The sequence below is a fragment of the Lolium perenne genome, chromosome 2, assembly GCF_019359855.2.
Source record: "Lolium perenne isolate Kyuss_39 chromosome 2, Kyuss_2.0, whole genome shotgun sequence".
Lineage (NCBI taxonomy): Eukaryota > Viridiplantae > Streptophyta > Magnoliopsida > Poales > Poaceae > Lolium > Lolium perenne.
In genome coordinates, this window is record NC_067245.2 from 33,175,963 (window position 1) to 33,190,104 (window position 14,142).

Here is a 14,142-nt window from a genome sequence, read left to right on the forward strand (position 1 = left end):
TTAACCACATAGCTACCGGTACAGCCCCTTAGCCTCGATGGAGAACTACTCCCTCCTCATGGGAGACAGCAGCGGTGATGAAGATGGCGGTGGAGATGGCAGCGGTGTCGATGGAGAAGCCTTCCGGGGGCACTTCCCCGTCCCGGCGGCGTGCCGGAACAGAGACTCTGTCCCCCAGATTTTGGCTTCGCGATGGCGGCGGCTCTGGAAGGTTTCTCGTACCGTGGCTTTTCCGTATCGAAGACTTAGGTCAGGGGCTTCTTATAGGCGAAGAGGCGGCGTCAGAAGGGGTCTGGGGCCACCAGACACTAGGGCGGCGCGCCCCCCCTGGGCCGCGCCGCCACCATGTGTGGGCCCCCTGTGGCCCCTCTCTGGCGGCTCTCGGGTGTTCTGGAAGCTTCATGCAATCCTAAGATGCTGGGCGTTGATTTCGTCCGATTCCGAGAATATTTCCTTACTAGGATTTCTGAAACCTAAAACAGCAGAAAATAGCAACTGGCCCTTCGGCATCTCGTCAATAGGTTAGTTCCGGAAAATGCATAAATATGACATAAAGTATGCATAAAACATGTAGATATCATCAATGATGTGGCATGGAACATAAGAAATTATCGATACGTCGGAGACGTATCACCTAGCACGGTTACGAACATATTTCTTTAATACTCCCATGAACCTCTCGAAGGGGAACATATTGTGTAGAAATACAGGACCGAGAATGGAAATCCCTTCGACTAGGTGAACCAGGAGGTGCATCATAATATTGAAGAAGGATGGCGGGAACACCAACTCGAAACTGACAAGACATTGGACCACATCGTTCTGTAACCGTGGTAGAACTTCTGGATTGATTACCTTCTGAGAGATTGCATTGAGGAATGCACATAGCTTCACAATGGCTACTCGAACATTTTCCGGCAGGAGCCCCCTCAAAGCAATCGGAAGCAACTGCGTCATAATCACGTGGCAGTCGTGAGACTTCAGGTTTTGGAACCTTTTCTCCGCCATGTTTATTATTCCCTTTATATTGGACGAGAATCCAGACGGGACCTTCATACTGCTCAGGCATTCAAAAAAGATGACCTTCTCTTCTTTGGTCAGAGCGTAGCTGGCACGACCTTGAAACCATTCCGGATGCCGGTCATCAGGGTCTTTCAAACGTTGCTGGTCCTGCCGTGCTTCCTTTGTATCATTTGTCTTCCCATACACGCCCAAGAAGCTTAGGAGGTTCACGCAAATATTCTTCGTAACATGCATCACGTCGATTGCAGAGCGGACATCTAGGACTTTCCAATATTCTAGCTCCCAGAATATAGATTTCTTCTTCCACATGGCTGCGTGCCCGTCAGCTCCCTTCGGAACTGATTGTCCGCCAGGACCCTTTCCAAAGATGACTTTCAAATCCTTGACCATATCAAATACCTCTAACACTGCAGTGCTCCGCAGGCTTCGGCCGGTGATCTGCCTTGCCGTTGTAATGCTTGCCTTTCTTTCTTACTGGATGAATTTTCGGAAGAAATCGACGATGCCCAAGGTACACGTTCTTCTTACAATTTGGCAAATGTACACTTTCAGTCTCATGTAAGCAGTGCGTGCATGCATTGTATCCCTTATTTGACAGTCCCGAAAGGTTACTAAGAGCAGGCCAATCGTTGATGGTTACGAAAAGCAACGCTCGTAGGTCAAATTCCTCTTCTTTGTGCTCATCCCACACACGGACACCAGGTCTGCCCCACAGCTGTAAAAGTTCATCAACTAATGGCCTTAGGTACACATCGATGTCGTTGCCGGGTTGCTTCGGACCTTGGATGAGCACTGGCATCATAATAAACTTCCGCTTCATGCACAACCAAGGAGGAAGGTTGTAGATGCATAGAGTCACGGGCCAGGTGCTATGGCTGGAGCTCTGCTCGCCAAAAGGATTCATGCCATCTGTACTTAGACAAAATCTTATGTTCCTTGCGTCAGCTGCAAAATCTTTGAACTCTCTGTCGATCTTTCTCCATTGCGTTCCATCTGCGGGTGTCTCAACTCCCCGTCCGACTTACGGTCCTCTTTGTGCCATCGCAACAACTTGGCATGCTCTTTGTTCCTGAACAGACGTTTCAACCGTGGTATTATAGGAGCATACCACATCACCTTGGCAGGAACCCTCTTCCTGGGTTTCTCGCCCTCAACATCGTCACCAGGGTCATCGCCTCTGATCTTATAACGCAATGCAGTGCATACCGGACATTCATTCAAATTCTCGTATTCACCGCGGTAGAGGATGCAGTCGTTGATGCATGCATGTATCTTCAGAACCTCTAAACCTAGAGGGCAGACAACCTTCTTTGCTTCGTATGTCTTTGGCGGGCAACTCGTTATTCTTTGGAAACATATTCTTCAACATTTTCAGCAAGTTTTCAAATGCCGAGTCAGCTACACCTGCCTGTGCCTTCCATTTCAGCAAATCCAGTGTGCAGCCCAGCTTTTTCAGACCATTATCGCATCCGGGGTACAGCGACTTTCTGTGATCCTCTAACATGCGATCCAAATTCTCCCTCTCCTTTTCAGTTTCGCAGCGTCTCCGTGCATCAGCAATGGTCCGACCAAGATCATCAACGGGCTCATCACGTGCCTCTTCTTCACCTTCCCCTTCACCTTCCCCTTCACCTTCAGCATCCTCCATGAAAGTATCACCGAAATGATCAAGATAGTTTTCATCGATGAAATCATCCCCTTCTTCATCTTCTTCCATTATAACCCCTCTTTCTCCATGCTTGGTCCAACAATTATAGCTTGGCATGAAACCGTGCCGAAGCAGGTGCAGGTGAACTTCTCTTGAGGAAGAGTAACCCTTCTGATTCTTACAGTCAACACATGGACATATAACAAAACCCTTCTGCTTGTTCGCATTAGCCACTACGAGGAAATCTTTCAAACCCGTAGTGAACTCGCCGGAGAGTCGGTTACCGTACATCCATTGCCGATTCATCTGCATTATTATAATATAAAATATATAATTAACCATCATGAATTTGTTAAACTAACTAGCTATAAACAATAGAAATTAAACAATGAACTACACACATGCATATTTTATCAATGACACACATGAAAGGTTCAAGTTGCTAACCGCGATCGAGGAGGAAAAAATAAATGAGGAAGCTCAAGTGTGGCTCCAACACTTCATATCATGTTTGTTTCATGCTCTTGGGGCATTTTATCAAACACTTTGTGTGCATAAGAGGAACCAAAAGCAAACCTACACCCCCTTGTGAAGCTTGTGAAGAGAAGTGGCACCAAATGGCTAAGTGCTGTGAGCTGAGGACCTTTAGTCGCGGTTGGCCTGGCCAACCGCGACTAAAGCCCCTCCCGTCCACCAGCTGGCCAGCGAGCGCGCTGGGCCCAGGTCTTTAGTCGCGGTTCGCCACCCGAACCGCGACTAAAGACCCCATTAGTCGCGGTTCCTATATTTTGGCGACTAATGGGGCTGGACGGAAGGCCATTTTTCTACCAGTGTGTATTCGACCGTTTAGTATTGAACAATTTGACAATTTTTGTTTCTTCTATTTCTCCGTTGAACAAATTCTGAACCTTCATGTTTTGCAATGGAATTTTTCCGTAGACTTTGAATACCCATTGTTAATGCCCTGTGCCTGCCCATGCTTGAGGGGCTTGAACTTCGTGAAGGTCACCGACGGGGTGGCGCTGCTGGGAGAGACGCTAATGCTACCGTTGTCGCGCCGGATGTAGGTGTTCATGCCAGCAGCTGGGGCGGGTCTTTCCTTCTTATTTGCAGCGCTCTATTGTGCGTTCTAAATTCTGGCTTTCCTGTTGGAGATTAATCTAAACCTACCAATGAAGAGATGGTATGTCTTAGTTAGTTTCCTCAACTCAGTTGTTTCCTGAGTTCATTCGTAGCTTAGTTTGAGTAGGATTCTTACGTGGTAGTAGTATGGGTCGTATACATATGGTTTAGGACGGCGTGTCCTAGTTTGGTAGGAGCTAGCTGAGTTCTAGTCGATGTGTTGCCGTGTGTGGCGTTCAAGTAGTGTCCTTGTAGGAATAGGTCTAGGACGTTGGTCGGTTGGCCGGCCGTGTATTTATACACGAGTAGGTCGTGTGTGAGTTGTAACACAAGAAAGCAGAGTTGAGATTGAGAAATAAATAGAAGGGCACAGTTTAGTCACCACGGCCCCTGCTTCCGACGAACCTCACCGCCGGCGACGCCATCTTGACCGCAAGTTTGTACCGTGAAGTTGCTGTTTTTCAGCCGTGCGCCGTCGCTGTCACGGCCTCGACTTCCGACGAACGCCGCCGGCGACTCCGGCAACGAGAGCACGCGCCGTTGCTTCCCTTAGATGTGTGCCACCACCAGCTCCAGTTTTGTTTTTGGTTTCGTTCCCAAATGATGCCCAGATGACGGGAGGGGATGTGCCTGACCGCGCGCCGCCCCTGGCGAACCAGTGACTCGCGCGACGCCGCGCGGGGAGCAGGGAGCTCCCCGCCCACTCGCCGTCGTGCCGCCCACCGCAGCTCTGCGCGCCGGATCCGGGGGGATCGAGGTGCAGAGGCTCGCGCGCTCATCTCCGGGCGGCAGGCCGCTCCCTGTGGAGACGAGGGCGTCTCCGCCTCCGATTGCGACGGTGAGGCAACCAGGCCGGAGGGGCCTGGGGTAACCTCGCTCGGTGACTTCTTCGACCATCAGCTGTCGTTCTCGGCCGGATCTTCGTCGGAGGACCTCCCGGCGTCGGGGAAGACGCCACAGATCCAGATCCAGTCGCCTCCTTTGGCTCCCTCTGCGGAGACGGCGTTCTTGCTCTCCTCAGCGGATTTCCCCGCGCTTCCGGTGGGAGGAAGCGGGCGGAGCCCTTCGTCTGGATCGGCGGCGACGGCCCCGCTCCTGTTCGTCGGCACGGTTCCGATCTGGGTCGCGGCGGCCGGAGCGCCGCCGCCGCCGGGCGGGGAGGAGCGGGCTAAGCTAGGGTTGCTGGCTCCCTCCGCGGCCCCACTTCCGGGCCTGGGCCGTGCAGTTTCTGTTGGGCCACCCTCTGTTGGGCCAACTGGCCTTGGGCCGCCAACGGTCTCCACGGGGGAACGGTTGGATTTGCGCCACGTACCCCAGGGGCAAAATATAACGGGCCAGATCGATGCTCCGGATCTAGGGCTCCGCATTTCCGATCCTGCCCCTGCGCCGCCGGTACTTAAGTGGCTTTGGCTGAAGAGTGGAACCCTAGATCCATCATTAGGGTTCCCAGCCTCAAGACAAGACATTGCTCGCTTCCACCGACGAGCCAAGATCCTCCACTCACAAACCGATCCAACCTCAGGCGTCGTCCTCTCCCGCGTGCTGATGGACCGTAACTGGCGCGGTGGGAACTCCGGCAAGCGGCCCTACGAGGCGATTTCGGGCGGCGAGGCGCGCCGCCGGGACCAAGAGCTCCGTCAGCGCCTGGATCGGGAGCAGGAGGTGCAGCGCAGGCAGCAGCGTGAGTGGGATGACAACTCTCAGCGCTCCAGGGAAGAATCGAGGTACGCCCGTGACCAGCAGCTACCCCCGCCTCCTCCTCTGAACCAGCGGGGACGCGATTCTAACAAGGGGGCGGGCCCTCGTCGTAATCGGCCACCAAGATCCCTGCAAGGGGCGGATCAGCCACCTACCGGCCTGTCGGACTCGGTCGCGGGTGAATCGTCGGGGGGCGATGTCACTCGGATCATTTGCTACAAGTGTGGGCAAGCTGGACACATGCAGGCGGACTGCACTGCCAACCCCTTTTGTGTCAACTGCAAGAAAGAAGGCCACCTATCTGCTATGTGTTCTATTTTCTCCAAGCTACAAGAACCGTTCTGGGCTGGTTTCGCTGGAGAGGGAAAGGGCTTCTTTTGCCTGGAAGTTGCTGAGGAAGAGCTTCAGAAGCCCAAGGCGAACTCTGCGCTGGTCTGCATCGAGACAGGGGATCTCACGGCAGAGCAAGTTGATGCAGAGTTTAAGGACCTTGTTGAAGAAGACTGGGATTGGCAAGTTCACAAAGTTTCAGAGACAGACTTCTCCCTTGTCTTTCCTTCCAAAGAAAGCCTGAGGATGGCGATCCGCGGGGGTGGCATCAAATTACCAACGAGCCAATGTCATGCGCTGGTCATGTCTAACACGGCGGACCCAACGGCTGCGGAGCAGCTGGTGGAAGTCAAGATCAAGCTCCTCGGCGTTCCACCACCCTTCCGTCACAGCGACCGTCTCCTGGTGGGAGCCAGGGAACTGGGCAGACCCCTTTCGGTGGATGATGCTTCTCTGGCCATTGAGGATGGCCCCGTCCGCATGACTGTTGGCTGCCGGGCACCAGTCCAACTCCCGGACTCCATCACGCTCTTCGTAAACATGCAAGGATTTCGGGTTCGGGTGATCAGGGAAGATGCTCCGGCTGCCTCTGGTCTCCCATCGCCACCGCCCCACCATAAGCCTTCTGATGATGAAGAAGAGGACGACGCCGCGGACTCTAATGGTGACCGTTGGGACGGCCGCCGCGGTCGCCATGCCAGTAAGGACCCACAGAACACGGCGCCAAAACAGAACCCGCTGTCTAAGAACCAAGGCAAGGCAGCTGGGGCCAGCCGCAAATCGGTCCCTCTCACCACTACCTCTCCGTGCACGGAGAAGGAACTCCCTCTGACCACGCTGCCTAAGACGGTTTTCTCCCAGTATGGCTCGAATCTCACCAAGGACGGTGATATCTTTCCCTTGGTGGCACAGATTGTGGCATCGGCCTCTCTCCCATCTTCCAATCCTGAGGAGGAATCGATTGTGGACAGCGAGCCCCTGATCTCTGTATCCGTCTCTGAGCTTTGCACACCAGGGGGCGGGGCAACCTCAGGCCAAAACTATGTGACCCCGTTCAAGGCAGTTTCTCTCTCTGAGGAGGAGAAGAAGGAAGTGGGCTGGCAAAGCCCGATCAGGGCAGCAGAGGAGGCTGAGTCGCTGAGGGAGAAGGAGAGGAGAAGCAAGAGTAACAATGATCGCCCGTCCAAAGTCCACAATCCTGTCCTGTCTGAGGTGGCTACGCACCTGGAATTCTCGGACGACAACGCTCCGACCTCGAAGATGGTGGGTGACCAGCTTCAGGGGGGTCAGGTCATCCCTGAGTTGGCCGCGCCAGTGGCACGCGCTCCTCGGAGCCGGGCTTCGCCGGTGGACGCCTCCCGCAAGAGTGCCCGCGGTCAAGGCCTTACTGAAGGACCAGTGCTGGAGCGCGCGATGCGGGCGACAGCGGCCAAGGATCCAGGTAACAAACCGCTCTCTTCGTTCGCTGTTTTACAAGATACTTCTTCCGACCTTTTGCTGTCTGTTGCCAAAGACAGTTGTGTCGTTTTTCCTTCGGCCGCTGGTTCTTCCTTAGAGGTGCTTTCTCTCATACGTGCAAAAGAGCTAGCTCAGGCCGAACTGGCACAGGCTCGCAGCATTGCAGAGGCAAAACTTGCTAAAGAAAAAGAGGCAGCGGAGGCTGTGAAGTTGTCCAATAACCTGTCCGCACAAGAGGAGCCGTCCCCTGTACCGGTAGGGTCTGGTACAGGCGCTGCTCAAAGGCCACCGACAAGGAAAAGCAAAAGAGGAGCCAAAAAGGTGGTTGTCCAGACAGCGAGACCACGAACCCGCCAAGCACGGGCTAACGGACTGGTGTCTTAATGCGTTGCCTGTTCTGGAACATCCGGGGGTTCGGCTGTCGGGGGCGCCGAACCCTCTTGAAGGATTACCTCCGCGCGCACCACATTGATGTTGTTTGCTTACAAGAGACGGTTAAGCAGGACTTCACGGACCAGGAGCTACGCACCCTTGAAGTTGGGGAAAAATTCTTCTGGTGCTGGCTCCCGGCTTCCGGCCGATCGGGCGGCATGCTTATGGGCTTTAGGGACAGCTGCTTTGAGATTGGAAGGATTGACATGGGGCAATTCTTCCTTAGTGCCACAGTTCTGTGGCGTGTGGGCAAGATTAAGCTCGAGATCATGGGAATCTACGGGCCTACGGACCACGCATACTCCAGGGAGTTTCTTTCGGAGGTCACCAATAAGATCAATGGGCTGAACGATCCTCTTATTATGGGTGGGGACTTTAACCTCATTCGTAGCCAACAAGACAAGAACAACGACAGAATTAACTGGGCTAGACTTAACATGTTTAATGAAGCTATCAGCGACTGGGAGGTTAGGGAGATTCCTCGCACTGGGTCGAGGTTCACCTGGACTAACAAGCAGCTGAATCCGGTGAGAAGTGTCCTGGACAGAGTGTTTATCTCGCCCTCGCTTGAACCCAGATTCCCTCTCTGCTCGGTTGTCGCAGAAACTAGCCTAGGCTCTGATCATACCCCCCTTATTTTGGACACTGGTGAGGATATTCCCATCAAAAGTAACCGTTTCTTCTTTGAAACCGGCTGGTTTGAAATGGAAGGCTTCCATCATCTCCTATCCCAGGCTTGGGAGCGCCTGGGTTTACATACAGGAGGTAGAGACATAGTGGACTGGTGGCAGGGCATGAGTGGCAGCCTGCGCCAGTACCTCCGGGGCTGGAGTAAAAACATTGGGAAAGAACAGCGTACCCTTAAGCTACAGCTGCTGGGGCAGATCAAACAACTCGAGGAGGAGGCTGACTTGACCGGTCTTGAGGAAGAGGGTTGGGCCCTCAGATACCATTTAGAGGACCAGCTAGTCAACATCTACAAACAGGAGGAAGAGTACTGGAGACAACGTGGGAGAGTTCGGTGGGCTTTGCAAGGGGATGCAAATACGGCATACTTTCATGCCGTAGCCAATGGACGCAGAAGGAAGTGTCTCATCTCCTCTCTCACAACCGAGTCTGGTCCTATCTCAGACAAGAGACTGATTCAAGAGCACGTCTACGCGTTTTACAGAGAGCTTTTGGGATCAGAACAGCCGCGCCTCTGCAGTATTGCTCCGGATGCGTGGGATGCTCCATCGCGAGTTAACGCTGCGGAGAATTTGCACTTAGCTCTAACTTTTTCCGAGGAGGAGTTGGAAGCCGTTGTCAAAGACATGAAAACGGATACGGCTCCAGGCCCAGACGGCTTCCCAGTTGCTTTCTTCCAGCGTTGCTGGCCTTTGGTTAAACACGGGGTCCTCCATATCCTTAACGACTTCATCCTGGGACGGATCGATGTCGCTCGTCTAAACTTTGGGGTCATATCGTTAATTCCCAAAGTACCCGGGGCTGATAAAATCACTCAATTCAGACCAATCGCTCTCATTAACGTCATCTTTAAGATTGTCTCCAAGGCTTTTGCTACAAAGCTAGATCCAATTGCTCACCGCATAATCAGCCAGAATCAGACCGCCTTTATCAAGGGCAGATTTATCCTCGATGGAGCGCTGGCTCTTCAGGAAATCATTCATGAGATGAAGAGCAAAAAGCTAGGGGGCATTTTGCTGAAGCTGGACTTTGAAAAGGCTTACGATCGAGTTAATTGGGATTTCTTGTCTGAGGTTTTGCGTGCTAAGGGCTTTGATAGCGGTGCGGTCCATCGCATTATGCAGCTGGTTTCTGGTGGCCAGACTGCTATTTCCATCAACGGAGAGGCTGGCCCCTTTTTCCGCAACAAGAGGGGTTTGCGTCAAGGGGACCCCCTCTCCCCTTTGCTTTTTAACTTCATGGCGGAGGCTCTGTCCGTTATGCTCTCCAAAGCTTGTGAAGCTGGTCACATCGCTGGGGTGGTGCCACATCTTATACCCGGAGGGGTGTCTCATTTGCAATACGCTGACGATACTCTGATCCTCTGTCAGTTCGAAGAGAGACAAGTCATTAACCTGAAGTTTATCCTCATGTGCTTCGAAGAAATGTCCGGCCTCAAAATCAATTATCACAAAAGTGAAGTCATTGTCATGGGACAACCCCTTGAAGATCAGCACAGGGTAGCTGATATGCTCAATTGCAAGCTTGGGAACTTCCCTTTTGTGTACCTTGGCCTCCCCATTTCAGACCGCAAGCTTACCATGGATCAATGGATGTTCCTGGTGCAAAGACTTGGGTCTCGGATTGAATCTTGGTTGGGAAGATTCCTCTCCTCGGGAGGACGACTGATTCTCTCCAATTCTTGTCTTAGCAGCCTTCCTATGTTCGCTATGGGACTCTTTTTGCTTCAGGATGGAGTGCATGCAAATTTTGACTCGCATCGCTCCCGTTTCTTTTGGGAAGGCGCGGGGCCGAAACGCAAATACCATCTGGTTAATTGGCCGGCGATTTGTAGACCTAAGGAAGCAGGGGGTTTAGGCCTGCTTAACACCAGAAAGATGAATATTGCCCTTCTGCTCAAATGGGTGTGGAAATTGTTCCAAGGAGACAACGCCTTATGGGCTCAGATTGTTAGAGCCAAGTACGCGACTGCTTCGGATATCTTCTCCGGTTCGGGAGCAGGGGGCTCGCCATTCTGGAAAAGCCTTCATAAAATCAAGCATTTTTTCAGATTGGGAACCAAGCACTTGGTAAGGGATGGGACCCGAACCATGTTTTGGCTGGATCGTTGGTTCGGGCAGCGACCGCTTAAGGACCTCTACCCCATTCTCTTTAGTATCTGTGACAACCAGCAAATCTCTGTTGCCTCTGCACCTTGCCTCTTCGGGACTTCGCTTCCGTCGAGCCTTTGGTCCTCAGGCCAGAGAGGAATGGGCCAGTTTGCTCCCCAAACTTCAGGAAACCAGGCTTGCTCCGGGATCTGACACCATCACCTGGATCCTTGATCCCTCGGGCTGCTACTCCGTGTCATCCATGTACAAGAAACTGTCCGAGGGAGCTTCTGTTGCGCATGCTAGGGATGTGTGGGCAGCCAAACTCCCTCTTAAGATTCGCATCTTCACCTGGCAGTTGATACTTGATCGCCTCCCATCTAGCCAGTTGGTGGCCTCCAGGTTTGGCCCGGCAACTGGGAGATGTGCCCTCTGTGATGCGCCAGAAGACGCAAATCATATTTTCTTCACCTGTTCGCTCGCTAGATTTATGTGGAGTGTGGCAAGGCAGCTCCTCGAATGTCGCTGGTCCCCTACCTCTTTTGCCCAGTTTTTTGCCATCGTCTCCAGTTTTTCGGGCCGTCCGCGCCGTCTTATTTGGACCCTTTTTGCGGCGCAAAGCTGGGCGCTTTGGCAAGTTCGCAACAAGCACGTTTTTGAATCTAGGGTGATTTCTAAACCTGCTAACCTTCTTTATAAAACTGTCGTGTTCTTGCAGCTGTGGACGCCTCTCGCAAAGCCCCAAGACAGAGCAAACCTGTTGGAGATGGCAAGGCAATTAAGACTTTTGCACGCGGACGTGGTGGCAAGTGACCAGCAAGGATCTCCGATGGCGCAGGCGCACGCGACTCCTCTTGACGTGGCGCCATGACTTTGGCTGGATCGCCCCTATTTCGTTTGCTTGCTATGTTGTTAGCTTGTTCCTTCGGCTAAGCTGTATGCCGCAGCATTGTAACCATACTATGTTTCAAACCTCGAGGGCTTTATTAATTTAAAGTCGGGCACTAGATGCCTTTTATCTAAAAAGAAATAAATAGAAAAAGGAGGGCACGATACGTGCCCCTGGCCACGAGCTTTTTCGCGTGCGTGTTCGTCTAGTTTGATGTGATCGATCCGTGGGCGAATCCCAACAATTGGTATCAGAGCGAGAGCGAGGTTCAAGATTTGAAGCCACGGGGCGGGCGACCGTCGCTCTGCGGAGCGGCCGGGTGGAGACGGCGAGCAAGCTGTCGTCAGCGTGGCGGCGGGCGATCGTTGCTCAGTGGAGCGACACGGAAGGGGCGGCAGGGTGTTGTCGTTGGCGAGGCGGTGGAGGTGGATGATCGTTGATGGGAGAGGTGGTGCCGAGGTGTGGTACCGGGAGTCTTGTCAAGATCGACATCCGCGGGTTTTTCGTCAAGGTGGTGTTCGTAGGAATCCGATGAATCAAGGAGTCAAGTGTGTGCACGTCTATACGTGCGGTCGTCGTCATCGTCTGTGTGAGTCGTCGTTGTGTCCAAGTGCTCGTCTCTGTGAGGATCTGTTGCAGTTGAAGCGCGTCACGTTCGAGGAGTTGCCCGGGAGCAAGGATCGACGTGAGCGAAGACAAGGTGGCGAGGTGGCCATCTGCGTGTCTCGGCGAGGAGATCAAGCTTGGCGTTTAGTGGGACAGTGACCAGTTAAATTAGTAACGACGTGAAGATTGATGGTGCGTCCAGTCTTGCACGTTGCACGCGTAGAGCGACCGTGTGGGCTGGTAGTCCGGATCATGCGTTGGAGTTGAGTCGACAAGCCGCGAATCTGCAAGGAGTCATGAACAGAAAGAGTACGAGGAGATGAGAAGTTTAGATTAGGAGAGATTGTTGGAAATTAATCTAAACCTACCAATGACGAGATGGTATGTCTTAGTTTCCTCAACTCAGTTATTTCCTGAGTTCATTCGTAGCTTAGTTTGAGTAGGATTCTTACGTGGTAGTAGTATGGGTCGTATACGTATGGTTTAGGACAGCGTGTCCTAGTTTGGTAGGAGCTAGCTGAGTTCTAGTCGATGTGTTGCCGTGTGTGGCGTTCAAGTAGTGTCCTTGTTGGAATAGGTCTAGGACGTTGGTCGGTTGGCCGGCCGTGTATTTATACACGAGCAGGTCGTGTCTGAGCTGTAACACAAGAAAGCAGAGTTGAGATTGAGAAATAACCAGAAAAGGAGGGCACGATCGATCCGTGGGCGAATCCCAACATTTCCGTCAGGACACCTTGCAGGTCGCTGCAGGTGCGGAGCCGCTTTGGTTATCTCGCCCATCTCTAGCAGGCGTCGGTGGTTAGTCGCCTTCTCTTGGATGCATCAGCGGGATTGGAGGTGCGGATCTTGCTGTTTCCACGCAAGATTGGGGAATTGTTGGGTTTGATCGAGGCCGCGGTGTAGTCCCAAATTATATAGGCGTTGACGATAGACCACGTAAACGAAACAAACGCAGGACCTATAGGAGTTTTTTCTTTTCTTTTTTGAGAATAAGGACCTACAGGAGTTGTTCTCGGTTCTACTCGGTTGGCCTTATGGCTCTTGGCTGGGCTGGCCCACTTCGATACAAGGAGGCATTACCTGGGCCGGAGCTGAGGAAACATCATGGACGAATCGCTGGATTGACAGCCGAACGACCGGAACGTTTTCACGAACCGTTTTTTTTTACTTATATCGGTGGCAGATATAGCGTATGCAAGAGTTACAAATACGATCTAACCCGTATACAATACGTATACAGTATATTCTAACACCGCCAGCTGCTGATGCACGCTGCACGACAGCATGGTCGACGTCCTAGAGGCCCTGCTTCGGGAGAGGCCGGCTTGGACTAGCAGGTTGCGATGTTTCTGCTGAAGGGCAGGCCATCGATGATGTTCTTCAGTGCCAAGCACGCTGCACCGTTAATCTCACGCCTACTTCCATAGAAGGAGCGACAGATATAAGCGGCGCTGTTGTTCACGTCAGGCACTCCAAGACTGCATGTGCGTGTGCACTGGACTTGAGCAAGTTGTTTCAGGGTAAGAAAGTTGCTTATGAGAGATGGGGTTCTGCCCGTGCTTCTCATCTTTCACTTCAATTTTCACGTCTGCTCAATGCTCATGTCCATGAGGTGGAGGCGCTGGAGTCTTTGCTACTAGACATCATGCAGATAAAATTGGTGCCTCCGTAAGCAAGCTCACAAGATCAGGACAAGTAAAGAGAAAACAACACCGATAGGAAATGCTATTATATTTTTTTTAAAGAAGTTAGGGAAAAATGACTTATGACCAGAGGCATATGTCTCTACTTTGGAGCAGATGTACCCGTATATATAGTGTCATTGTTATTGTCGTTTTACTGGAAGATATATACTTTCATTGTTTTTGCAACACCTTTTTTTTACCCTATGAGCTACGACATGTATGTTATCTTAAAATGAACTTGAAATTTATTCACGTGCGCTATTTTTATTGCGATTTAAAATCTAAAACAAAAGATAAAATAAATAATAAAATGGTACAAACCAAAAATCAAAGTGAAAGAACTTTTGAGTGCTAAAATTACACCATATTATTTTCTAGGTCTGAGCATTTGGATTTTACTCTAAACCCATTGCATCGCACGGGCACTTTTGCTAGTTGTAATTACAAGCAAAAAACATGATAAAAGTTCACGCT

The 14,142-nt window shown here is 51.9% G+C and overlaps 1 protein-coding gene across 1 annotated transcript; it reads left to right on the top strand.

Moving 5' to 3' along the window:
- The first annotated feature begins 4,417 nt into the window (after positions 1-4,417).
- LOC139835439 (uncharacterized) lies at positions 4,418-11,498 on the top strand. Its single transcript, XM_071825294.1, has 2 exons — positions 4,418-5,517; positions 11,207-11,498. The coding sequence occupies exons 1-2, from the start codon at positions 4,418-4,420 to the stop codon at positions 11,268-11,270; spliced, it is 1,164 nt and encodes a 387-aa protein (XP_071681395.1). The 3' UTR covers positions 11,271-11,498.
- The last annotated feature ends 2,644 nt before the right edge of the window (positions 11,499-14,142 follow it).

Bases quoted from the DNA above. Each gene is read 5' to 3' on its own strand.
- LOC139835439 (XM_071825294.1), top strand. From the start codon at position 4,418: ATGTGCCTGACCGCGCGCCGCCCCTGGCGAACCAGTGACTCGCGCGAC. The intron at 5,518-11,206 runs GTACGCCCGTGA...GTGTTCTTGCAG, and splicing joins CGCTCCAGGGAAGAATCGAG to CTGTGGACGCCTCTCGCAAA.